The sequence below is a fragment of the Pipra filicauda genome, unplaced genomic scaffold, assembly GCF_003945595.2.
Source record: "Pipra filicauda isolate LSUMZ 115617 unplaced genomic scaffold, ASM394559v2 scaffold83_size3615187_pilon, whole genome shotgun sequence".
Classification (NCBI taxonomy): Eukaryota; Metazoa; Chordata; class Aves; order Passeriformes; family Pipridae; genus Pipra; species Pipra filicauda.
In genome coordinates, this window is record NW_024105020.1 from 1,634,436 (window position 1) to 1,661,928 (window position 27,493).

At 43.1% G+C, this 27,493-nt stretch overlaps 1 protein-coding gene across 8 annotated transcripts in view; it reads right to left on the bottom strand.

Annotated features, from left to right (window-relative positions):
- MAP4K4 (mitogen-activated protein kinase kinase kinase kinase 4) overlaps positions 1-27,493 on the bottom strand; it is a 169,635-nt gene that overhangs the window by 9,246 nt on the left and 132,896 nt on the right. For 2 of the 8 annotated variants that reach the window (XM_027718065.2, XM_027718060.2), the window contains 13 exons: positions 24,547-24,708; positions 22,291-22,521; positions 21,272-21,378; positions 20,196-20,347; positions 19,402-19,499; positions 19,051-19,059; positions 18,231-18,406; positions 17,745-17,865; positions 16,385-16,576; positions 13,937-14,054; positions 13,511-13,681; positions 8,636-8,779; positions 1,693-1,827 (listed from right to left, as the gene is read on the bottom strand). In XM_027718065.2, the coding sequence (XP_027573866.1) occupies positions 1,693-1,827; positions 8,636-8,779; positions 13,511-13,681; positions 13,937-14,054; positions 16,385-16,576; positions 17,745-17,865; positions 18,231-18,406; positions 19,051-19,059; positions 19,402-19,499; positions 20,196-20,347; positions 21,272-21,378; positions 22,291-22,521; positions 24,547-24,708 (1,816 nt within the window). The remainder of the gene's footprint in view (positions 1-1,692; positions 1,828-8,635; positions 8,780-13,510; positions 13,682-13,936; positions 14,055-16,384; positions 16,577-17,744; positions 17,866-18,230; positions 18,407-19,050; positions 19,060-19,401; positions 19,500-20,195; positions 20,348-21,271; positions 21,379-22,290; positions 22,522-24,546; positions 24,709-27,493) is intronic. The other 6 variants (XM_039390576.1, XM_027718067.2, XM_027718062.2 and 3 more) reach the window with 5 other exon arrangements.

The following is a 27,493-nucleotide window of genomic DNA, read 5'->3' on the forward strand; positions in this document are numbered from 1 at the left end:
CTAAAACAGAGCTTTTGTTCAGTCTTGTCTTGCTTACAAGACTTCCTGGAATTTTTTTCGGGGGGAAGAGGGGGTGTTGAACAAAACCACCTTATCTGTGAAAGCGGACATTTGATAATACTCATTCTTTGCTCTGGATGCTATCTGGGAATTCACCCAAATCTTAAGTTTCAAAAGAGCAATTTATCATTTAGAGGAGCCAAAAGTTGCCTGAAGCAACTGAAATCCATAAATACCACTTCACCCTTATGTCTGAGACCCCTGTTGCATCAAAGAGACAAGGAAGTGATCAGTGCCAGCTGCCTTGGTGACAGCGTCCAGACTGCGAACCCAACTATTGGCAGAGCTCTCCTTCTTGGGAACTGAAGCAGAGCTGTCAAAGAGCCCTCTCACTACCTGAAGAAGTCTACTGTATTTCTATGGTTCAGAGGGAAGTTCAGTGCCAGGCTGCAGCCCAGCATAACAAACCTCTCTTCAACTGGAAGAGAATGCTCTTTGTTTCAGATGCTTCCCTGCTGGAAAGCCTCCTTTCAATAGCTGTTGATGTATTGTTAACAGGCCACTTTATTATGCTGCTGACACCCTGGGGTATGATACCAGAGCAGTGCATTATTACTTGTTTTCGGGGTCAAGCTCCTGGTTCAGCAGTCACTTACTGCCACTGCTATTGATTACGCCCCATTAGCAGATTTCTCCAAGAGCACACGCATGACAGGAGGAGACTGAGAACAGTTTGATTGCTGGTGTTCCACACTGACTGACACAGATGGAAAGGAACTGAGGTGGCTCTTGGGAGAAAATCGAATCTAAGGCAACATCCAGTGCCCCTTAGGATGTACCATGAAACTGAAGCAGGAGCAAGAGCTCTTGGTTCATATCCCCACCTGCAGGGCAGCAGGCTCACTGCATACTCCACTGGCTGTGAATGCTGCATGTCTTTCACTAGCTTTGGTGGAAGTTTCTATAGTCAAATCCATTTAAATTACTTAAAACCACTCAAAGGGCACCTGCCTAGTGAAAATACTCTTCATCCTGTAACTCTACTGCAATGAATCTGAGACAGCATTAGGGAATTTCGTGAGCTTAGAGGAACTGATGAATCATCTTGAAGTTAAACATACGCTTCTGTTTCCAGATACCCTCCCAAACCTCATGCATTAGTTGGGCTTCCTTTCTCCTCCAATGCCTTTTTTTTTTTCCTTTCAATATTTTCTCCCCCAGTATTTAAAATCTACATTAAAGAGAGCCTTTTTTAAATCTATTCCAGCTTGTAAATTCACCATGGTAAGAGATCAGGGAAACTTGTTGGTGAAGAGAACTGTTGCTGGGGACAAGAATCTCTCTGTTATTTAAAGGGTCTAAGAGAGATGGTGAAATATTACCAGTCCTCACTGCCTGTATCAGCACCCTTCTAGAAGCTGCATCCATTACGGGAAGCAGACAGACGGGGATTTGCACCCTCTCCAGCTCACAGCCCACCATCCCATCACAAAACCTCTCTCATCATCTCAATTTAACCCCATAACTTGCCATCTATTCTGGTGCTTTGCCAGCAAAATTCACCTTGAGGAATAGGTAAGACAGCTGCAAATAAAACCAACCAAACCTTAAACCTAGGAGCTACATGCACTGTAGTTCTCTTTCTCAGCCATCTTTTATCCTGACTAGTTGATTACGGTATTTGCTACTCACCAACTTTATAGTGCACACAGCCTTCCAAGTCGCCCACCGTCGTCCAGCCCTGTTTCTTTTCTACTTCAGGGTCGTTGTGAAGAATTTTATTTCTTAACCAGGACAAATAGTAAACTCGCAACTTGTTCTTCTTACCTGGCCACAAAATGAAACAAATTGGTTTATCTCCACAGGAAGATACTTACAAAAAGCCCTGCCCAGGCAAACAGAAGGCCCTGCAGAGTAAACCAAAACAATAATGAAGCAGAAAATGCTGCAACCACAGAAATCTCCCTCCGTTTTTATGTCCACAACAGCTTCACTCCAGACTCCACCCAGACAAATGCTTTACTGTAAGCAATGACAGAGACACATGGCAATACCACATGAACATAAATGACAAAATCAAGGGAACAGCTCTTTGGCTGTCTGGTTCTTAGGACATAAACAACTTTCATTAAAAGAGGGCTGTACTCCCACAACAAAAGCACCAGAAAGTCATGCACTGAGATGAAATATATATATATATATATACACATATACATATATATACACATACACGTATACATATATATATATATACATATACATATATAAATATAGATAGATAGATAGATAGATAGATATAGCTGAGTCAGAATGGCTCTTTTTGGCACAAAACTGTAGGAGAGCAGCAGGATGGAATATGAGACCTGAAACTATCTATACAGCTATCAGAAGGACTAGGACTGGATTGAAAGGAGGAAGCACAAGTGAAGAAGAATATGGATATGATATTTTTACAAACTTATGGATATGTATTTTTACAAACTGTAGAAACTTTTCCCAGTTAGTGATCAGGACAATTCCCTCCCTTGTATCATTCTCAGAGACAAACTGATTGAGTTTTAATAAGATTGTTCATGGCATAAATTTCATTACTGAACCACTTTATACGAGTTCTGTAGTAACAAAGAACGTACAATATCGGAAATTACTGTGAGGGAATTTCACATGGCCCATGCAAACTTCATCTGCTCGCTAAAAGCTGATGACTGCTTTATCAGCAGCCCTTCCCTTGTGCTGGAAGAGGTGTAATATTTATCAGGCTGTACACAGAAACTGTGAGAGGTGTTTCTTCTCCACAGGTGAGAGAAGCTACTTGCATTGTCAGTTGAAGATAGGGCAGCCTGGGCATCTGCAACGTCATCAAAATACTGCGCAGACTCTTAAGTCTCAATATGAGAAAGCCTCTTTGAATGCAAAGCAAGGGTCATGATAAACTTTATCAGTAATTTTTTAACAACTAAGGGCCTACAAAGCTGAACTAGTGAGAAGGTGGCCCTAAATGCACATATTCAAAGTTGCATTCTCCTTCCCCCAGCTCTTTGCTGCTCGAAATCATTACAGTTCCGCAGATGAAACTGTGAGTGAGGAAGGGAGGACATCCCTGCTTTGACTGCGAGCCATTTAATAAGGCTCCATGAGTTCTCTGTGGAAGGAAAGGAAACAGGAGATGCTCTCAGGGACCGTACTTGTCACTGTAGTAGCTCCATGCTTGTGCTTCACCAGCCATGATGAGGTGGCCAGGTGACTGTAGAGAATGTTTCATGGCTCTTGGAGGTTAAGAGGTGATCTGTACCACAGCCACTGCTGGGCTGGGGTGACACAGCCAAGTGACACAGCACTGGTCTATGCTGCAGAAAGCTGTGACCTGTCAAGATGGTCTATCTGGCAGCCTTCCAGCCAGACCCAGTTACAGGGTTCAGCTAATGTCTTTAACTTGTCTTCTAAGTTTTCACATGATGCCTACTGACGGATCAGTTCATGGAGCTGGCTGCTTGGGGATACTGGCGGCAGCAGGACATGAGGCCCAAGCATTGAGACCATCCTGCTGTGCCCAGCCAGCTCCACCCGGGGGTCCTGGAGCTGGCACAGACCCGCTATCCTGACGGCAGGGCATCCCCTAACAGAGCTGGGCTTGCCAGAAAAAGAATCTAAGGGCTGGGGTAGCACATGGGTGTCTTGGTTTGAGCTGTCCCCCCCCAGGAGCCGGGGGGCCTAGAGGTGATTGGTCCCAGGAGAGTTCCCCCTGAGGGACCAGTCGGAGCTGGTTTTTTTCGCTCCCGTGAAAATTAGAGATCAACAACAGCCAAAGTTGTTGGCAGAGTGTCGGAGTGTGTGGCTGTGTGTGTCGGAGTGTGTGGCTGTGTGTGTCTGAGAGTGTGTGAGAGAGCCGAGGGGTGGTAGGGTCCTCCCCCCAAAACTTGGGGGTGGGCCCTGGGCCCTACAGCCCTGGCTAAGCCAGGGCTTAAGGTAGCGTGGAGTGTTGTGAGGGAGAGAGATAGACTCACAACCATGAGGTAAGAGGGAGAGAGGCAGGTCCCTCACGAGGGGGCCAAGCCCTCTTCCCCCCCCCCAGGTAGACTGCAGGGCTTGGGACAGTTATAACTGGACTGAGTACCCTGTAGCCAAGGCGAGGGGGCTTTCTTTTTCTTCCCCCACTGCCTGGGAAGGCGGTGGTGTGGATTTAAGGCAGGTAAGGCACTGGAGCAGAGCCAAGAGATGGGCCAGTGAGGCTCTGTTGCCGGGAGAAACAGTTGCGATTCGTTGCAACAGTTGGGAGAACTCCAGGCAGAAATTGGAGACGGGACAGAGAGAGCTCGGAGGTGCTCTACGTTGGGTTTCGACATGGACTACAGAAACTGGAACCTGCAGCAGCTAAAGAAGAATGAGAGAGCCAAACAAGCAGGTTTTTTTCTGGGTAAGGACTTTAAAACTATTTGGGGTAAAAAGAACTGAGCAGAGACCCAGAGCCTGCAACTGGAGGGTGAGAACGGAACATCTTACCCCTGGGAGGAAACCTTCACGAAACCAGGGAGGAAGGACTCAGAGTTGACTCCCTGGACCTTTCATGATGAAGATCCTGATGGCGCAAGCTGTTTCCCCTGCAGCTCAGGATAGGACCTCAGTATGAAGCTAAGGGCTGGTGGGGGTTTCAACCCCTTCCCTGATACCCCAGTGAGAGAGAGACTTTTCACTATCGCTCTGAAGACTTCTCCTGAACTGATGGGGGAGGGTCCAAATGGTGGTAGAAGCTGTGTTAATATTGTATATATAATTGCTTTTTAGTTTGTATAGTATTTAGTTTGTATAGTAATAAATTGTATATATTCCCTTCCCCTATACTGAGTTGTGCCTGCCTGAAAACTTCTCTTCAGTGCTGAGGTAAAGTGGGGGAGGCTTGGAAATTGGATTTTTGGAGCTCTCAAACCGTGACAATGGGGAAGCACAGTTTGCAAACAGGTTGCTCCATGGACTCGAGCACAAGGCACTGCATTACAAAGACACACGGTCTAAAAGATCTTTTTATGATTATCAGGATGGGTAAGGGCAGGAAGAAAAGAGGAGGTGGTTTCAAAGTAAAAAATCTGTTCACCAAGCTTAAATTTAAAGTGGAACTGGAGACCTGATTGCAAATACAGGACCTGATACTTAATTTTAAAAGCTCTTCTGTTCTAATGGCATGCAATGAAATGTGAAGTAACATTGCACTGTCCTTTGTTTATCTCCATTACAAATGGGACTGTAGATTTGGCAGTAAATGAGCACTCTGATTTATTGCCTGACTTCATATTGACTAAGACATGTTTCATAAAAGGATAAAACCCTACCACTCCTGTAGCTTTCCCAGGATTTGGAGAAGGGACTAGAGCATGAAACAGTCCCCAAAAGTCCCACATCTGACCAAGAAAAGGTCCTTCCATGAAAACACTGCAAACGATAGCCACAAGGGCCCTTTCAGAAACGTGGAAAAATAGGAAACATAGATCAGACCAGAAGCCACTTCAGTTCTGGGCAAGAAAGAGTTCAGAGGGCTCAAGGTCAGTACAAGGCACCAAATGTTCTGAAAACCATCGTGAGTCCCTGTTCACCAGGAGACAAATTCTGCTTCAGATATTTTCAAGGTTGTAGCTTTCCCAGTAGCTTAGTCAACCTTGAAGACTCAGAACAAACAGTACACATGGGAATTTCCCAGCACGTGGCTAATTTTTTTTAAATTCTGGTTTACATGATGTGCACCAGCGTATTCCTGTCCAACCAGAAACATTTTTCAAAACAACAGAGAAATACACGAAGTGTGTTCCCATTGTGGTTTTGTGTCTAGACCACAGGGAAAAGTCACAAGACAGGAAATTCCTCTGCCTTTCTGCAGCCTGACATGAAAAGAGCAGGACTGGTTAGTTATATAAATATGGCTATGCATGTATTTCAACAAGTTATGGTGCTCTTAATGTTCGCATTCAGAGTGGGGGGATTAGATCCTTCTCTTCGTAAAGTTCTACCAGTCAGTTTAAACAGCTCTCAAAAACCTGGTCTTTTTTATTTTCTTGGGGACAATACAAGAAAGAAAACTCGGCTCAAGCCACCAAATGAACATATCAGCAAGGGAATTCTTCGAGAACTCCCAGCTTGGATTCTCCCACAGACATAGTTTTAAATGTAAAGTCCCTTTTCCTATACTGAGTTTTTGTTTTTGTTGTCTGTATGGTTTGTAATTATTAAGCAGACAGATTCCAACCAGTTCTTCTACTCTGTCATCTCTTCCTACATTCCTAGTGCCACCGTCTGCCAGCGGGACTGGCAAAACCCCCAGGGAGCCACAACAGGAGTGTGTTCTGTATGCACGTTGCCGCTCTCACCTCCAGTGTTTTTATCACTCTCCACTGTATCACCTGAGCAGCCGAAACTATGCTTTTGCCTCTCAACAGTATGAGCTGAAGAACCAATCAACTACTTTATTTTACCTGCAAAGCTTTCTTGTACCAGTTCTATCAGGCTCAGTATCTCAGTATCAAAAGCTTTGTTGTCAGAAAGTTTTGTATTTCAGCTATAAATTGGGTCAAGAATTGATTTCATGTTTTCAAACTCAAGAGTGTATATTTAAAGCAATTTTAGGTGACAATCCTTTCAAAATCCTAACACATTGCAATTTTGTCACACGATGTGGTGACGCCTTTCAAATCCCACCACCAACAGCACATCACTTTCCAAAAAATTCAAGGCAACATAAGGCTGAGTGCACACAGTGAGCTGAATAATGCTCCCAGTGAAGCTGTAGCAGTCCTGAGACACAGCTCAGAGGCAGTTCCATAACGAATCTTTCAAAACATACCACTTGCAGAAACACAATGTCATTTCAGCATTCCAGTTTTGGCTGGAGAGGTGAAGCAACTCAGCACAAATAAAAAGATACTTAGGGAAGTCATGCATGAGGGTAATAAAAACTGAGAAGTGCAGGACTGAAGGCAAAAGCACGATATAAGAGAGAACTTGGGCATAACAGCATTATGGCTTCACTGAGTATGCTCCCCCAGCCCTGCCTTTCAGTGGTCAAGGATGTTTCTTTCCTATTTCGTACTCCATAAAACTCCTCATACCTCCCATAAAACACAGGAGATGGGACAGAGACAAAGGCATAAAACAGACAAAAATCAGCTGATTTCCTAAGGGTTAATGTAGCATGTCTCCACAGAGGAAGCAATAGTTTTGAAAGAAACAAAGAAAACGGATGTGTCAGGGTACTCCAATTGCGACTGATGCAAAGATAAAAAAAACTAAAACAATTATACACAAGACTGAATCACAGACATTTGTCAACTGTGTAGGGTACGTTTCAAACCAACAGATTTCACACAAGTTGGATTATACAATATTTTTGTTTACAAGGTCTGCTATAGAATAAACTCTATCAAATGGTGCCTTTCAAACAGCTTGTATTTTAACATACAGACATCAAAAGGACACACAGTAGGTTGTGTATTTTTAAACACTGCTTGATTCATTTTTTTATATACAGCATAGCTATAGCTGTAGTTGAGAATGTAGTAAGCGACAAGCCAATAAAATTCAGTTGTTCCAGACAGAAACAAGTCCTGTGTTGATGACATGAGCATGGGCACAATTCTTTGGACCCGTGGTAGCACATTGCTAATGCGCTAAATTCCATTAAATTGTCTAGGTGTGTGTCCTTTTGCACAAGTGTTGGGAGATCCAAAGAGCTCCTCCAGTGGATTCAGAGAGGTTCCAGAGCCTCAACAAAATCTAGGTGGGTCTGAACAACAAGAGAGGGAACACTGTAAGAAGCCTTATTTAACATCCTCTCCCTGTCACACACATGCAACATCGCAAAGACTGATTTTCCAAACAAACTAAAATAAAAGGAAGGTAAATGGCTGAAGAACACCTGTGAAAAAAGACTAACAGTGCACCACATCAAGCTGCCTAACAGCAGGATAACCTTATGCAATAACTCTCTGGAGCCAAAGAGTCTGGAACCTCAAGCTTCATACAACACGTTTTTCATCAGTGCACACAAAACAAACACAACAATCACCACCATCTACCGTTCCTTTGCCATCTACAAGTTGCATCCAGTGAGAGACCAGGCCAAAAGCTGCACTGATCTCACCCTGGGAATTTCCATTCCATATACACACTGTATTCCTCTCTCTCAAACACAAACTCTTACTGCACATCACACTAAAAGCAAGAGCTCTTCCCATTCTACTGTTTTTAACACAGAAGAAAGATGTCTTTAAACCCAAGCAGCAAATTGTGTTTTGGTTAGAAAGAGGTCAAGTTGAAAGCAATTATGAAAGAGGGAAAGAATGCCATTTTCACAAAGCATTAACTTCCAGCTCTCATATACTGAAGAAGCAAACTAAGACAGACATTTCCCCCAATCCTGTGCAGCACTTTTAAAGGCCACCCTACAGAAGACAGGGGGCAAGCAGGCACGGGTGTTGTGTGGAAAATGATTAAGTTGCAGAAATAAACCGTAGACTCAGAGAGGTGAAATGATGGAAAACCCACTGTCACTTCAGTCAAGTCTGGACTTCCCCCTCAAAAGGCTGCCAAGAAAAGCTTTCTGTTATGCCATGACAGATGGAGGAAAAATATAACGTTAAACAGTCAACTTTACCAGAAATTGTCACCAAGACATTCAGGCCTTCAAGTACATCCATTTGCTGGAATCGTCTTCGATTGATGAGCGGATAAACCTTCCCCTGCCCACTTCTATCTAGGAGCATCAGACCGCTTTCAGTGCCCACTAACAAGTTCACTCCTACAAGAAATAAAACCAAAGATCCAAGTTAGTAGGCACATTTTCCACATATTCTGATGAACTGATGATTGATATAGCAACTGTCTTGTTTGAAGCAGGTCTAACCACTGCCGGATGGGTCTCAGTTGCCTGCAGCCTAAAAGATCTCACGATGTAGAGGCTGTCTACATTACCTGGCCACAGTGACTACTGACAACAAACCATCCATGTTCAAAAGAGTAAGAGACTGGTAGACCACAGAAGACTTTCTAGAATCAGAATCACAGAATATGCTGAATTGGAAGGGAACCACAAGGATCATCAAATCCAACTCCTGGCCCTGCACAGGACCATCCCCAAGAGTCACACCATGTGTCTGAGTGTATTGTCGAAATGTTTCTTGAACTCTGTCAGGCTTGGTGCTGTGACCACTTCCCTGAGGAGCCTGTTCCAGTGCCCAACCACCCTCTCAGTGAAAAACTTTTTTCTAATATCCAACCTAAACCTCCCCTGACACAATTTCAGGCCATTCCTTCAGGTTCTGTCACTAGTCACCACAGAGAAGAGATCAGTGTCTGCCCCTCTTCTTCCCCACACAAGGAAGTTGTAGACTGCAATGAGGTCCTCCTCCATCTCCTCCAGCATGAACACACCAAGTGACCTCAGCTGCTCCTCATATGGCTTCCCATCGAGGCCCTTCACCATCTTCACTGTCCTCTTTAGGACTCTCTCTAATAGCTTAATATCTTTCTTATATTGTGGTGCCCAAAACTGCACACAATATTCCAGGTGAGGCTACACCAGCGCAGAGCAGAACTGGACAATCACCTCCCTCAACTGGCTGGTGATGCTTTGCCTGATGTCCCCCAGGACATGGTTGACCCTCCTGGCTGCCAGGGCACTGCTGACTCATATCCAACTTGCCATCAACCAGGACCCTCAGCTCCCTTTCCATGGCACTGCTTTCCAGCACCTCATTCCCCAGGCTTATGTACATCCGGGGTTCCCTCATCCCAGGCGCAGAATCCGGCACTTTCCCTTGTTGAACTTCATATGGTTGGTGATTGCCCAGTCCTCTAATTAGTTGGGGTCTCTCTGCAGGGCCTCCCTGCCTTCCAGGAGTCAACAGCTGCTCCCAGTTTTGTGTCATCTGCAAACTTGCTTAGCATCCCTTCCAGTCCTGTGTCCAAGTCATTTCTGAAGATGTTGAAGAGCACAGAGCCCAAGATGGAGCCCTGTGAAACCCCACTAGTGACAGGTCACCAGTCTGATGTTACCCCATTCACTATTACTCTCTGTGCTCAACCAGTGAGCCTACTGCTCACTGCATGATGTTTATCCAGTTGTGTGCTGGACAGAGCATCAGTTCCGAAACAAAAAGGCACGCTAATGCTGGAAGAGGGGTGAGGGGTACCAAAACTCACACAAAATGATCACAGTTATATTTCTTAATGGCCTTAATCCCTAGTCAGACAGTTAAACCTCAGATACAACTATATTGGTGTCACTGGGCCATTTGGGCTGATCCCATAATGAACCTTTTCTAATACAGCAGGTGGGCCCAGTGCAAAGGTGTGTATCTCGGTGTGGTCTGCATCTGTAGAGGAGTGACATGCCTTCTCACAGTACTAAAAAAGGGCACTGCTCCCCTAAACAACACCCTGGCCACCAAGCATGGGAGTGGTTTGCAAAAGGGAGAGCACGTTAACCTGACCCAGGGGGCACAAGGTGTCTCTGAAGGGGAAGAGGGTGTTAAGGGGGAGCAGAGTGGCAGCCAGGAGGAAGCAATGATGGGGAAGGGAGCTGAGCTACTGGTGTTGGAGCACCCTGAAAAGCCTCTGGGTGAATGGGAAAAAGAGATGTAGCCTACTGGGAGGTCAGAAACCATCATGCATCTTCATTTTCCTCTCTCTCACCTTTTCAGTAAGAAAACTGCAGAGGTCCCAGCAGTCCCCACAAACAATCATGTATCTTTTCTCAGATTTGCTGGTCTGCTACTTCTCCTGAGAGGCGTGTCATCCTCCCAGGCTCTCCAGCTATTGACACCTCCTTCATCCCCATTCTGCCCGCCTATTGCTTCTGCGTTCCCCTCATGGTTTGCACCCACTGGATCCCATCCCACAGCTCCCATGGGCATTTCACCACAAGAACACTTCACACAGACTGTCTCTCATACTGAGAGACATCCTCAAATTGGGAAGTGGCAGAAGGAAGCAGGGAGAGTGACATACACATGAATCAGGTCTGAGCACAGGCTGCAGCAGCACCAAACCAGCCTAGGAAGTGCCCAGCAGTTGGTCTCCTTCCTGCAGCTCCAGGACCCACTGACTAAAGCTTCAAGTGATTCAACTTCAACATGCATTTCTGTATTTTTTCCATTGTAGATTACAATTCAAAACAAGCCACATGCAAACTGCTCACTCAGGGTCCCTTACCCTCTTTGTTCATCAGGGCTCCGTTGCTTGCGCTTCCACCCCAATCTCTCCTTCTGCTGCCCTTGTGGTGCAGTTGTTTCTGCTTCAAGTTCACGTGCACACTTGTCCCTGATCCCTTCCCTTAGCTATATGCATTTTGAGATGAAACTAATGAGGTACTACGCTGGTGGCAAGCAGTGCTTGTATTTTAAAATGCAAGCACCCTCATTACTCACAGACAGCAGAGCTCTTCTACCACCACCCTACAATTAAGCAGTTCTGTTTTTTTCAAACAAATGGAAATGCTTCCTGAAAAAGTACAGGCTGCTTGTGGAGGCTGGGTGTAAAAATCTATCCTACTGCATCCATATCATTAACATTGACTATTACCACTCAGAACTAGAAGAAACAACATCGCAGACCTAATGCAATCAGCAGTCTGCCAGATACTACTGGCATTACCACTGGTAAAGACAAAGCAAAGCAAGCCCCCCTCTTTTTTAATAAGAAGCATCACCATGAAATTGTTTAACTTGCTTAAGGGTAGAGGAAGCTAAACCTTACCAAGAAATAAGCATGTGTACCAGCTTGTATCACCATCAGTTTGGCCCTAAATGTTTAACAAGGAAGGGCTGTGTCACGGTTGTAACACACTTCTAGGATTTTACACCTTTTTTGAAATCACCCTAACAGTCAGATACAGAGATCAAAGAAATATAAAACCATTAACAAGAATTGCTACTGGCAAAACAAGGCAGATTGGAGAAATTATGAATCATCTTTACTGATACCACATGATTTCTCTCTGCCTTTGCCCTCTCACAGTCTGAAAGTTTATATTTGCACAAGTCCTCATTTTATCATTTTATACACATGAATACAAGCAGAAATAGCATTGGGGTAAAAATTCTTACCAGTAAATTCTGGAAATAAAGAAAACAGCAGATAGGAAGATAAGGTGTTGGGAGAGCTCTTTAACTGACACAGCCTTGCAGGCAAGAAGACTGAGACAAACGTGCTGTTCTGAGAAAAAAAGAAATGGTGGAAATAACCCCAAAAGAGAACTAAGGCCCTGGAAAGAGCAATGAAAATGCAGAAAAGATAAGTAGACTGTGTCACCTATACAATCATCATGTGACTCAGGGGTATGGCCAACTCTCTTCTTTATAGTTTTTAAAATTACATGCATGTGCATTTACAGTCTGCCAAGTTTCGGCATATTAGACAAATATGTATGTAACATACACAAGCATCATCTATTAACATCTAGATAACAAAAAATATCATGTGCCCCCATAGATTCTGGTCAAGAAACAAATGGCATAGCAGAAGAAAGCCCTCCCTGGGTGTTGCAGCATTGATGTCACATTGTAGCAGGCAACAAGCACGGCTCTAAGCGTGGTGAAGTGTGGGATCCTGACTAACTGGTCTGGCACCAACACAAATTATTCCTTGTGACAAGAAGACCAGACACATTTGGTCAGATGACATCTCATATCCAGCTTCTCTCTGCAGTAACCACTCTTAACAAAGCTAAGTCACAGTCTCAGAATGGAAAATGTCCCTCCTACCCTCCTCTTTTCCCTCTTCCTTCCTACATAAACTGATGACTGAGGGGGCAAGTCATCTTACGAAGCACATCTTAATCAAGCTCTGCAACAATACAATAGCAAGAGGCTCAAGAAGATGATTATTTTTCAAAAGAAATACCATGTGTGTACCAGGTGTACAATGTAAGGACTACTACAAGCTCCAAAAAGCTGCAAGAGATGTACCAGAAGGACTTAGAAAAAGCTGGAAAGGACATCCTGATCAACTGAATGAAGCCTCTCCCAGGCAACTTGTGACAGAACAAAAGGACTCAAGATGCACCAGGGTAGGTTCGGGACAGACACCAGGAAGAAGGGTGGTTAAGCATTGGAACAGGCTGCCCAGGGTGGTGGTAGAGTTACCATCCCTGCAAGTGTTCAAGAAACAACTGGATGTGGCACATAGTGCTATGGTCTAGTTGATATGGTGGTGTTCGGCCAAAGGTTGGACTCGAGGATCTTGAAAGTCTTTTCCAACCTTAATGATTCTAATGATTCTGTGGTTCTAAGTCTGAACTATGCAATCAGAAGCATATATACCAGTGGGAAATAATATCAAAGCAGAAGCAACATAATGTAAACAACACAATAATAATCAGCTCTTGCAACAAGAAGATGCAAACAAGCACTGAATAAACGCAGAGGAACAGCTACAGTTTCAGAGGTACATCATCGAAGACTGCAAGCTCATACTGGCGTGTCTACACTTCAGAAGTGCAGGAGGCAAGGGAAGAACACATTTGCATTACCCCATAAGGCAGCACACAGTATCTCAGAATTGAATCTCTTCTTGTATTTGCGGATCTCTGGTGTATCACTCTGTGGCCGAGTATTCGTGGGATTCACATTGACAACTGATCCTTTCCGTGTAGGGTCTTGCCTTATTGCTTCTGATCTCATTGCTTCACTAGAAAATCCTACTGAAAAAAAGAAAAGTGCATGTAATATCCCTCGAGTGCTAAATTCCGGCCATATACTCTTGACATTATACAACCCAAATCAGTAACTGAGAATACTGAGAAAGTCTTTCTTTTTGTAAGAAATGTAAATGGAAAAAGAAAATAAACTATGCAATCCATTGCAAATTAAATAAAAAGCATGATGGTAACATTCTTAAGTACTTTAAAGAGCCACTGAACCCTTTTTCAATTGTTGTCTTCAGCTACTTTACTTACCCACAGAAGTCACAGTTGTCCCACTAGATGGAGAAATCTGTAGTAATCTGGGGTCTATAAAAGGTGTAAAGGAGGAGGAAGATTTGTGTTTCTGGAGTGTGTTACTAGCGGACTGAGTCTGCAATGTAAATTTCAACTTTATTAATATTAATGACAATAAAAAGCATGGATAACAACAACCAACGTTTTAAAGTTACTACAGAATTATGCTACAGAACCTCCCCAGACCTTTATACTTCCTTTATAGATACACAACGCACTACAGGCACCACACCTGAACTAGATACATATGCACACCACACGTTACAGCAAAATGTCATCCCTGAAACTCAGCTGCTAGCAAAGCCACTACAATCAGGCACAAGGGGAATGTCTCTCCTTTTAAAAATCTGCTTAAATGGAGGTATACTATTTTATCTGCAAGTTGTCCACTACCTACAGTTTTTGAATTCATGAAGCATCTCCTGAATTGAGTTAGTTTAATAAATTATGAAGTTTGACCTCTTGGTTTGTGCAACAAAATCAGAACCATCTGGGATCAAGCATTCACTTCTATTATGGATTATGTTTCAATGTTTGCTACTGTTCATTCTCCCTATTTTGTTTAACCTGAGCCTCTTGCCAGAAAGCTGCAGCAGGTTCTTCCACCTTTATTTGACAAAGCAACGTATTAAACCTGTATCGAACAAAGGGGCTCATTAGTGTGGAAGGTGTAGCAAACGGTGACATGACACTATGAATATGCAGTGGATAAAATCACTGGTGCTTGCTGAGTTATGAGGTCTAAACATGAAAAAACATAAAGAAAGAAAGAAGTGAAACAATGAACTGTTAAAAGTGGAAATGAAACGACTTAAAAACTCTTGCCAGTTTAGTATTATAGTGACAACATTGCATAATGAAGCAGAACGGGACAAGTGAAAAAATAGTATATATATAAAGGGTGTGCATGTGGGTAAGTTATACCAAGCAGTACTGGGTTTTTGCTCAGCTTTATGCAAATGTAGTTATGAGACACTTCTTTAGCATCAACTAATCTTCAACTTATGATCTTCCTAAGCCTCTACTCTGCAGAAAAAACCCAGAGATTTGTCTCAGAGTGTATCGGTCCCCTGCACAGCTCAATACCAAAAGGTTCCTTCATCACCAGGTACTGCCCCAGCCTTCACTTCCTAAGCTGAGTTAAGTGAACCCTGCTTACTTATTGCTTAGATCAAAGTAATGAGCAAGCATATCTCTGGATCAATCAACTGATCTCTATAACCTACAAGTGTGCTTTTAGAAAGATCAAAGACCAGTGAATCATATCTGAAAATTAAGTATTATGCTAAATGAATTTCCAAGAGGAAACGCTCCCTCCCACCCTCTGGTTCAGAAGCATGTTTGATTATGTGGTAAACGCGTGCATTGCCATCAGCCTACCCAGCTCACTGCAACCTCTCCTCATCACAGCACTTGCACACCTACATGGCAAGACTCTAAGCAGCAGCTTCTCTTCACCAAGTTTTGCTCCCCTGTACCATTCCCCTGCTTAAGAGGCCCACCCTGTAAGCCAGACTGGCCGCCCAGCCAGGAGTGGAGACACCATATCGGGCTCCTCGCTTACTGCTAGGGTTGGTAAGAGCCAAACGACGCCCTTTGTTCATTCACATGTGTGCCTCTTCTCTGCTGTGAGGGGTTACACACACAGGAAGGACCAGGCTTTCCCACCAGCACTTAGTAAGGGAAGATACTATCCTAGGATCAGCCCAGGAGAGCAAGAGGGAGCTTCCCCCATGGTGAAGCCTTCTCTACCTGGACATAACCAGTGCTGGTGAACAGTCACCTTTACACAGCTGCTTTTCAGAATACACACATACTTGGAAAAAACCCAAATATTTTTCCCCATTCATTATTCCAAAATAACAATACCTCAGGCTTTTACAATCCTCCCAGGCACCCCCTGATTTGTTTAAACCTTGCCACGTGACAAGGTTTAAAGAGCAAAATCCCTCTGCAGCTGCTTCCTCTCCCAAAAGGTGAGTTTCCACAAGCAGCTCCTCATATGTGTGGAGTTACTAGTCCAGCCTTTACTGACAAAGCCAAAATTAACTGCTAATTCTGAAGAGGTACATTGCTTGCAATTAGACTGCTCCCGGAATAAAACAGAATTTAAAAAAAAAGAGTATTGGCTTGAAAATGCTAGTAATCAAGTTTAGTTTAAAATGAATGCCATGCAATTAATGACTCACTAAAGGAAGCAAAATAGTAAACTGGCAAGTTTGGCGTGGGACTGCTCTACAGTTAAGGGCTTCTTACACAGAACTGAAATGTGTTATTTGGAGGGTGGGAACAAAGGTGACAAGAAAAAAAAAGCAGGGGAGATTGGCTGGAGTTCCTTTGCAAACTAGCTACTAGGCAATGCTGCTATAACCCTACAAAAGCAGCCAGCTGTGGTGTAAGACATACCTCATTAGTAGTTAGCTTGTCCTGGGGTGTCTGTGGGGACATGGTGGGTGTCGGCTGGCTGGAGGATGGGGAGGAGGAGGTGGAGGAAGTGGAGGAGGAATGGCTTTGCTGTAAGAGATCTGGCAAGAGGTGAATGCGACCGGCAAAGCCATTGCTCTCATGATGGCTGGCACGCTTTTTGTCAACTGTACTCTGTAGAAAAAACAGGCACACTTGTCTTGCTCAAGTGCTGCTTAAAGGTCTATATCCCTAACAACCTCTCTCCTTCTCTCCCTCACTTCCTACCTTTTCACATTTAGTTTTTAATTTATTTTTTTAAATAAGCTGATAATCCATGCTTTGATGACTGGATGGAAAGGGAAAGTGGGCAGAGCTACTGGTATTCATCAAATTCCCACCTCTTCTGGCAAGCAAAAGCTTGGTTTGTGTGGTTGACTTGCACAGCCAGTTTCACTATTTCACAAAAGAGTGACTGTGCTGCTAAGTCCGACACCACAACAGGGACAAGCACATTTTTGAGGGTGGGGCGAGGATTTCTTTCCCTATTGTTTTGTTTAAAACTAACTTAGATTCTATAGAGATAGCAGTTTGGACTTTCTGGAGAATGCCTGCAGATAACTATTCAAAACAATAACCATGAAATCTTAATTTTCAAACCAGAGGGCTCAATTAAGAAATTGGCATTCAGTTGTGAAACTCAGAAATGCGATTACTGAGGAAACTCCTATAAGCTAGCACGCTCATTAACACACAAGCTCATTTAAAAGCAGGGAATCATTATCTTTCAGAGGCACAAGAATGCAGTATTTTCAGAATCAAAGGAAACAACATAGCACTCTAGCTCTGTCCACATTCTCTGCTTCACCACCTATTCTACTTCTCCCCAACACCAACTGTTGCGTGAATTTGTATGTACATGTGTATGTATGTTATTTGGGTGGTCTGTACGCCCTCAACTACAGTTTCAAAACAATTTTAAAAAGCCCTGAGTGTTCCCACCCCTGTCTCCCTCCTAGACCCACTCCTGAGACACATGTTTGGTTCTATGGTAAAACTAAACTAAGTTCTTCCTCCATGTACTTGCTCCACACACCTGTAGCTTTTCTACCCTTCTCTCCCACAGACTTTGAGATATTCTGCATGGTGCTGCCATGGGTGTCACCGGAAAGCATGCAAAACAGAAGCAAGGGCTACTCTCCTTCTTGCATGCATCAAACATCTTGCTCATCTGAAATCCACTACAGCTGTGTCTTGATAATACGAACAACAAATATAATGTAGAAACAGCATGGGTGAATGAGCGAGTGGGTTAATGAGCACAGAAAGGGTGCAGCACTGCACAGGGAAGGAAAAGCAATACCTGTCGAACAATTAAGGTGCCCTCCTTCGAAGGAGTCAAGGCAGGTTCACTCTCCACATCATCGTGGACAATCATGGTTTTCACTGACTCTGTTTCACCATTGCTCAAGTTCAACGTTGACCTATTTGGCAGACAAGAAATAACTGGAGTGAGATAATAGCACTAGTGCCCTAGCTGTCACTGCCCTGCATCAAGGCACACTGAAAATTAATTTGTATTGTGACCAGAGTGGAATATTTACAATACAACCTGCCTAGAAAAGCCTCTCTATAAAAACTCCACAAAAACAAACAAAAACCAAAAAAACCAAAACCATACACACAAAAAAAACTCAACAAAAACACAAACAAACAAACCCCCAAACCAAAACAAAATAGAAAACCAAACTAAACAAACAAAAAACCCCCACCAAAATACTCAACAACCTTTTCTCCTTCAATCCCCTACTAGGGAAAACAGATGCAAAACACTGGTAGAAGAACTAACACTGCTCGGACATCATCTGGTCCAGAAGTAGATTCATCTGCTCCTTCTTGTTCCATATCATCATCTTCCTCATCTGTTGTCCCTGACTCCTCACTTGAGGAGGAGTAGTCTGTTACTTTATGTGGAGGTCGCACATCCTCCACTGCTCGCAATTCCTTTGCCAATGCAGTTAAATCCTGATGGGAGAGGGGAGAAAAAAACCAAAAAACTTGATGTTGTGACTAAGAGAGAAGAAGAGTTCGCAAGAGAAATGCCCAGGATTAGTGCCCAAATTTTCTCACTTGTCCGCTGCCATGTTTCCATTGTCCCAGCTGTAGTTTCCTCAGACTTACTCATTCCTAACAGTTATGAAAACTCACTTTCTGATAAATTAAAGCACCACAGGAGTCAACCTAAGGGGGTCTTGCCATATCATAGAAAAATGGGCATATTCTGAATCCCAACTACCCTGCTTATGACTTCAGTTTACTCTACTATACCATCTGAAGGACATATACAAGCACCAAGATCCACTCTCATATGGTTGACTGTCACAGTTTATTTTCCTAAATTTTCCGGTTAATAGCACCCACCTACTATCAGAAGGGAAGGACCAACCTCTATGTTTCTTTAAGAAAGCTGACATATTTGGGTGCTAGGGCAGTATCATAAGAGATATGGCAAGAGAAGAAAGTTTTAAGTAAAGTTGGAAATACTGTGAAAACCCACTGAGTTTCCCGAGATACAACTGGACACACAGTTGTAGTCAATTGTAATAGCAGCCAGATAAATGACACGTCAGAAATCTTTCACAGAAAGTAGCAACAATTTAAGGTCTTACCACTTCTCCCTGCACCATTCAGCCCAGTATTGGCACATTCAGGTCATATGCACGATCATTGATCCAGCCCCAGGAAGGAAGCACAGGATTGAAAGAGAGAAAGGCAAAAGTTAGGAAGAAAGAAGATCAGAGTAGAAATCAATCCCAGAAGCAGAGTAAAACCTAATGTTTAAAGTACTGTGATGTGTGCAGGCAATTGCACAGCTGAGAACGTGCGGTTACACCCACAGTTAGAAACTCAGCTCAAGCTGAAGTTCATCCCTGAGGGCACCATGAGTAGAAGCTCACACCGTACTTTTTGTGAGTCCACCTAAGAGAGAAGGTGGACAAGGGAAAGTGGATGCAACTTACAGCAGGCTTGATAGGTCTGAAGACTTCCTTTTTCTCTTCAGGCTTTTTAGGTGCACTTTCATGACGCTGCGACGGCGAACCCTCTGATTTGGATGATGCTGCATGTGCCAAGACCCCAAAAGGAACACCGAACAAAACAGATTAGGCAGGGAGCTAAAATATGTTTTTCTTACTTCACTTTGGAGAGAGGAAGAGAGGTGAGAAAACTATCAGGTGGTGTCTGACTGCATGACCTAAGTTTCACAAGTTCACTATTACACTGTCCCTGAAGGACTATACAAAAAGACATCATTAGCTGTGATTTGTACAGGTGCAACTGACCTATGACTGAAGCCAAAGTAAACAGTCACACAACTGCAAATCAAAAGACTCAAGTGTGGCCACAAGCTGCAAAACCTCCATCAGCATTCAATGTAGCCCAGCTGAGACCTATCCACAGCAGTCTGCACCCTGCCACCACCAAGATGACAGGCAACAAGCATCAAAATGTGCCCTTGCACACATAAGGAAGGGAGCTATGAGGGCATGGAGACTGGGATGTTTGCACATAGGAAAACGAAGCAGTGACTGGATGCAAATTAAAGAACAATTAAACTCTTTGAAAACGACTTCTGTGCCTGTTGCCTTTCGGAAGCAAGGACATACAGCCAAGGGGGTACAGGAAGCTAACCCATCTTTGACACTGCATGCTCAAAGGTCATTCCATGTGGGGGTTAGCATCCTTAATCATTGAGCGTTTCACAGCTTAATAAACTTAGACACACAGTGTTACAAAGGGTGGGAGAAGGACTTACATCTCATCCGGAACCGCTCTCCAGACCCACTCTGAGAGCCGGGGTGGGAGCCAGGCTGTGAGCCAGAGTTGCTTGAACCCGAAGAACTCCCACTGCCTGGCCTTGGTACGAGCTTCTCCACCCTTTCCCACAGCAGACGAGGCTCTATATTGCTGTATTGGGGAGAAAAGAAATTATTTGTCACACACTTCAGTTCCAAATTCCTGTTTCTAAACTCAAACATCACTCTTCCTCAGTGTTTCGCTAATAACTCATCTGAAAGAACACTAAGCTGAGGGCACCAGTGATGCTGCACAACCCAGGCAGTGGCTTCCTCTGCCATTGGCTCCCTCTACCTTATTTATGATGGTAAAAAAACCCGTTTAGGTGGGTATAAGCTATTCTTTATATATGGAGATATCTACTTGCCATTCTTATGAATCTAACCTAAAGTGGACAGTTCCCTCAGCCTGCATGCAGCAGGTTTAAAATTGGCTCAGAAGTCCCCTGGGCACCCAAGCCCAAGCCAAAAAGAATACCAGAATACCTTCACCCCCGTCTAGTGAGCCAGTTCCAGGGGAGCCTGTCCATTTTGCTCTGCTGAGCTCAGACGTCAGTCCCCTCCTCCCCCTTCCTAATCTCAGATGCTCTGTGTAACAGCTCATGGATGCTTTTCCCCCTCCTGAAGTCTGGTTCTGGCCAAGATGCCAGCAAGTTTCTGAGATCTCTTCACTTTAGATATTACAAACACTTCTGCTGCCAGTAATCCCCTCAGTATGCCCGAGCTGACCTGTGGCATCAAAAGGCAAGATGTTCATAAATGGTCACATTTTTTTCCAAAATCTTAATTGAAATTACTGCTAAAGTTACAGGGCAGGCAACTCAAAGGAGGAGAGGGAAGAAGAAATTTTGCCAGTCTTAGTTGACACATGGGCTACCTCAAGGGAAATTAATATTAATCATTACTGAAAAAGGATCCAACATCATTTTCCTTTCATGTCCAACAGGCATTGGCCAAAAACTGTCTGGAAATGTCTGATTTCCCATGAGTTTCTTTGTTCCAAATCAAGAAAGGTGAGGACATTAGGCTTACAAACCTCGTGGAGTTTCTTTGACCTGCTTGGTTATTCTGTTGCCCACTGCCCTGCAGTGGAGAATCACGGCGGGACAGGACTGGCGATCGGGACGTTGTTCTCACAGGTACCTTGGGAGAAAAAAAGACTGTGTTAAACCCATGAAGAGGAGAGAGAGAAGAGGAAAATTAAACCTGTCCTGCCACAGAATATATTCTTAAGATTTTAACACTTTCTAAGTCCAAGCTAGCATCAATGACCAAAAGCAGTAAACAAACACCCATAAAACCAAAAGCCTTAGTTGGGATGCTATTCAGAATTTGAAGAGAACACAAAGTTTAGTCTTAACATTAAATAGTGTTTAATAGTTACCACACGAACACATACACGCCCCACTACCCTCCCAACTACTGAGACATTTAAAAAGAATATGGCATTTTGACTGAAGCAGGGGAGGCACAAAGCAATTTGCTGAAACAGCATGAGAATTAGGAGAATAAGCTCAAGGGAACCAAACAAATGCCCGGGAATGGATCAGCAGAAGGCAAAGACTGGTGGGGGAGCAAGAATATACTCAGAAGAAGCAAATCCCAGTGGGGGGATGGGGGGGGAGAGGAAGAGGAAATATATTGAATGTTTCCTTTTTGTTCAGTTCCATCTCAATTTTAAATAAATGTATGATTCATAGTTTGGGTTGCTAACAGATGAAGAGGAAAATTAACTCTGAGCAATAACCTCAGGGATATTTTAAATTCTTTTCTGAATATGGCAATGACCTGTTAACTTTGCATAATAAATTGTTTCTCTGAAATAGCTGCATTCTGTAAATAATTTCCAATTTTATATGAAGCTTCAATATTGTACTTAAGGTTGATTATCATTAACCCATTGACCGAACATCTACATTAGGATCTGCCTTCCAAAATACTGTTACCAATGCTGGCACAAGGGCACAGTCTTCCCAGTGCTCAGGGTATCACATTCTTAAGAAAATTATAATTAATAATAAAAAAATAGCACACATCTGTCTTTCTACTCCTTACCCTTGGAGGCACCTCGTCACTGTCTGATCTAGCCCAAGCCTTTTGGGTGGGGTCGGGTACCTCCGACTTAGAGTCAGAACTCTGATTTAGCACTTCACTGCGTGAAGGTGGATATGGGTCCTGGGAACGAAGATGGTGATGAGCAAATTTGGGAGAAGGGTCACTGAAGGAATGGGATCGCGAGACAGGGGAAACATTGTTCTTGAGAGATGCCAGATGGGACCACTGTACCTTACAAGAAAACAAAACATAAAACATTCAATGCGCTCAGTATAACCGGCTTTCCAATTAACACAGAATAAAGGCAGGTGGGGTGGGCAGAGACAAATTGGTTATGGCATTAGGTAAGCGTGGGGTGGAATCAATGCACTTAAAAGCAAGGCAAGCGCCCAAAGAACGTAACAGACTGAAAATACAGCACATATGCATTTTTTGTGAGATATGCTCTCCACATACACATACACTGGTGCCCAGAAGAAAACAGGACCCAATATCTGCTCAATGAGACTGAGTCTAAAGGCCACTCAAGAAAGAAGTCGCCTTCGATTCCCCGATCTTCAGTGGGCTTTGACCAGGTCTCATGGCAGCACTGGTGGGCTGGGAAATTTGAAGTGGACATCCAATTGAAGAAAAGTACAAAATTAAAGAATGCTCTGACTTGTGCAAACCAAAAGACATCTATGTTTCCTAATAAATTAGGAACTAGACACAGTTGCAAACTTTTGGAGAAAGACCATAACACAAAGCCTTTATTCCTTTACAGTCATTGCAATATGTATAAAAAACATAATCTATATTGTATATATATGTACATATATATATTGTATACATATGTACAATACTTACACCATATATGTACCATATACTGTACATATATACATATTTAGACACAAACTACACACACACACTTACACACACACACACATTCAACTACATACATTAAGAAGGCACAAAGTGACTCCAGAGTCAAAATTCCATTGGGATTTCCACTGAAATCCCTATTGACCCTTCAGCCTGTTTCCTCCTTGTGTATAAACCTGTCTTTCAGAGTTGACTTCTGAAACTAAGGAAAAGGAAATGTCCTAACTGAGGAACATACTGTTTCCACACCTAGTAATTAACCAAAACTTTGCTTTCAATCCCAGTTTCAGTAGGTTGGATGTATTTATTTTTGTATGATTATTATTTCCTCAATTTTAATACACACAGCTGTTGAAGAGCCTGATTATTCTTAATATGAGTGGAAGACACAGTTTAAAAGTAGCTGGCACAGAGAACATGAAGATACAAGTCCAATATTTTGAAATAGTCATAGAGGTTTGAATATAAGCCAGGAATTAATGAGTAAGAGATGAAGTTCTGTCCTGATTTCTCCCACTCTCCCGTCTGTTCAAATTCTCCTGTTGCCCAAAAGAGTTGCAATACCTAGTCACAGTCAGGGATGTTGTTAGCTTGCAGTGTCATCAACAGACTTTATTTGAAAGAAGAAAATTCTGCATGGAAACAGGAACTGAATGCAGAACTATACCATTTAACTTAATACACCTAAATTGCTCAGAATTTATGGGCTATGTCTAAGTTTTAGACAGAGGTTACTTTTTCAATTCATGCCGTAATTCCTATGAGATCAGATATTAAGATCTGGAGGCTCTTCATCAGAAAAAAACAGAACAACAGCTGCCATGCAGCTCAGTGGTTTCAACCTCTTTTTGATTTTCCAGAGGTGGTAGAGAACTCTGTTTAGGAGCTGACAACAAACTTGCTTTTCTTAGTCATGTTTTGTAAATCTCTTTGAAACCATGCTCATACTATTAAAACCCACTTGTTCGGTTAGCTTCCCTCAGCAAGAATTTTAAAAACCAAGCAAGCTCACTTTTTTTCTGAGCATCCTTTTTATTAGTAAATACATTGCACAGAGCAAATTCTGAATTGTAAAAGTGTTCTGCAACTGTCACCAGCGTTTAGTCCATGTCACTGTTGCACAGATAATAACAGAATGCAACAGTTCTTCTAGCTCTAACATTAAAAAAACACACACACCCCCAAAAAAACCCACCACAAAACCCAAAAATCCATCAGTTTACCAATAAAATAAGCAAAAACAGATAAAGAGCAAATCTAGTGAATAAGCTATGTTGTGTAACAGTGCTACCATTTACATAAGACTTTCTAAGCGCCAAGATCGCAAACTTGAAGAAGACCTGTTGGGACTTCTGCGTTTCCTCCAGGCTCACCAGGATTTTCCTGGGCACTTACCTGGGGTTCCATTGGCCTCTGCAGGGCAGGCTGAGCAGGTTCTGAGTTTCCATTGGAAAAGGACTCTGATCTTGAAGGCACTGGTGGCTCCAACACTTTGCCCACCTGTTTAGACTGTGCTTCAGGGGAGCCCTGATTAGTTTTTCTAAACCTCTCTTCCACCTAAGGCAAAATAAACAGAGGTTAAGCCTTGAGTCAATAAAACCAATTACAGTAGAAATACAAAGGTGAGTACCACTTTTCTTTACCAAAAAGAAACCAAATACATCTGGGGTTTAGCAGGACTTTTTCCCTACCACTTTTGCCAGCACTGTAAGTTCACTGAGTGAACTACACCGAAGTGGTAATTGTGCCAATACGGAAAATCCATACTGGAAAGAGAGGAGATACGGGAGGCAGTTAGATGTGAGATAATATGAAGAAAGACCATTACTGGGCTTCTTTCTGCCTAGACTAATTATTACCCATCAGTATTTTCCCCACAAACAATAAAAAGGATATATGAAAACAGAAACAACTTTACAATATAAAGGTACATTTCCCACTGCTATCCCTTACTATAGTTACCTACCTTACGAAACCAATGGTTTTGGATTATCTGCTTTCTTGTGCTTCTCTCTTTGGCAAAGGAAAAAGAGATAGGAGGATATACTTCTCTACCAGGTAATACTGGAGCCTGTTCAGCTTTAAGTACAAAACTGTAGGACTGATCATCCTCTCTCTTATCAAATACTCCCAACACAACCTCATAGGCTGCAGAGGACAGCCTCAGCAGCTTGTTTCCTGTTCTCAGGAAGGTGCAGAAGTGATCATACATTAATGTCAAGAGCTTGTTGAAGGAAAGATTAAATCAGAATGTGCTTAGTCCTCAGAAGAACATCAAGCAAGATCCTCATGCAGAAACATTGACTCTTCCAAGGCCACAGCATTGAGAACAAAGTGACAGGTATGAAGGGCAAGAGACAGAGAGAGGCTATAGGCAAAAAGTAAATATCCTCCTCAAATTTCCTAAGACCGTCTGTCACTGGAACCAGGGCAGCATGTGCGTTTCTGCCAGAGGAGCTGCCTCTGAGGAATGCTAAACTCCCAGAATTTTACCAAAGCATCAAAGATCAACGGGGTAGCTTGGGCTGATTTCATGTGCTTTAAACCCTTGTGCCTGAAGCACAAAACCAGTACTGGGGTGGTTTCCTAGCAGTGACAGTCTGGAGAGACTGGCTGTCAGAAGACAGAGGCAAATTTCCAGGACTCCTCACTTCAGCTGGGCTGCTTTACAAACCCAACCTGCCTCTGCTTTCCAAAATTTGAGGATGTAACAGTTTGCCTATGGGAACAAGAAGACAAGCTTCTGCCAGGTCTACACAAAATACACCACGTCTTGGGAAGAACAAGAAGAATGGAAGCAAGCATCTTCACCGTACAATTATTTTCACCACCGTGTTCAAATTCACAGAGCCATCCTTTAAAGTTTAAAAAACAGGCCAGACTTCTTGTTATGAATAGAACAAGGAAAAGCCCCAAGTCCTTCTGTCTGAAGGAGCAGGTTTTCACATCTCTAGCGGTAGATGATAGGAGGTTTCTTCCACAAAGCACATGAACTGCATGAGCCACGTGTCTTCAAAATCAGGCAAGAAGTGGGAAAGAGACAGAGAGCGCATCCCTGGATAGAAACACATCCTGTTCCACTCATCTGACTGTCTGGACCTGAAAATGGTATTAAGCTCCAACCTCCTCACTGCTTCCCAAAGCCAATCTTAGAAGTCCTTTGCCTTATATCCTCATTGCTACTGCAATGAGTTAAAAAACTGATCACCATTAGACTTTGCCAGAACAGGAAAGTTAGTCCACTTCAGCTTATCACCCCTATGGTCAGCATCTCCGCATATGGAGACTTTGTCTGAAAGTATGAGGCACAGAACACTCATTCTAATTCGCTATTTTATGTCAAGAAAGATGTCAGAGTTAATGCCTGCTCTTGAGATTAACTGGTGTCACTCCCACTGCCAGGCTATACTTCTACTACACTTTTTAAAAAGACTATTACACAGCAAGTTCTGGGAAGATTTGACTACTAACCAACATTTCTGTGCCTTCATTCGTTCTAGCTAGAGTAATCTCAAAAGAAAAAGACTACAACAAAAAAATAGCTGAGTCACTGGTTCTTCTAATGGATGCAACACTTGAGACTTCATTAGTTTCTCTCCTTTTATACTCTGAAAGGAAAATGGAGCACATACAGTTCTGCATCACTCCAAAGCCAGCATTCAGGCCAGACAGAAGTGCTGGACTGGCACTATGCTTTTGTTGAGATGGGCCAAGAGAGTGCAACAAGGACCAGAGGGCTGGTTCCATGTCTGCACCACTACATACCAGTACGTCTGAATTTATTCCAAGTAAGAGAGATGTACCAGATACGTCAACCATCAAGCAGAATGGATGAGATAGCACAAACATGGTTTATGAAAAACTTGGACAACAGCATCTAGAAGAAAACGAGTTTGTGTCCACCAAGCCCAAACAGCAATACTTCAAAGACTAAGAAGATCTACTGGATGAAGGCAAACCGAGACCTATTTTATCATGTTCAGTAACCCCAAGGATATTTTTTGTTCTTGTTCCAAAATGTATTTACCTAGTTCCCACAGGCTGCTGATGAATGCCTTCAAGAGCTTTGACTAGCATTGCCCAGTCTGGTGGTTTGCGGGAAGTATGGCACTCAAGGGAAACATAAGAATAAGACCACTGAAAGAATGCCAAGTATGCATCAGAGGCAATTACTTGCTTAGCTTACCCATGGACCAATGGAGACAGGGGACCACTCACTGAAACTAACAGCACATTGGTGACTTCCGATTGATTTGTGAGTGCCTGAAGTCCAAGAAGGCAGCACCACAAAGTTTCAAAAGAGCAGGACGTGATCTCAGAAGCGAATACTTAACACTTCAAA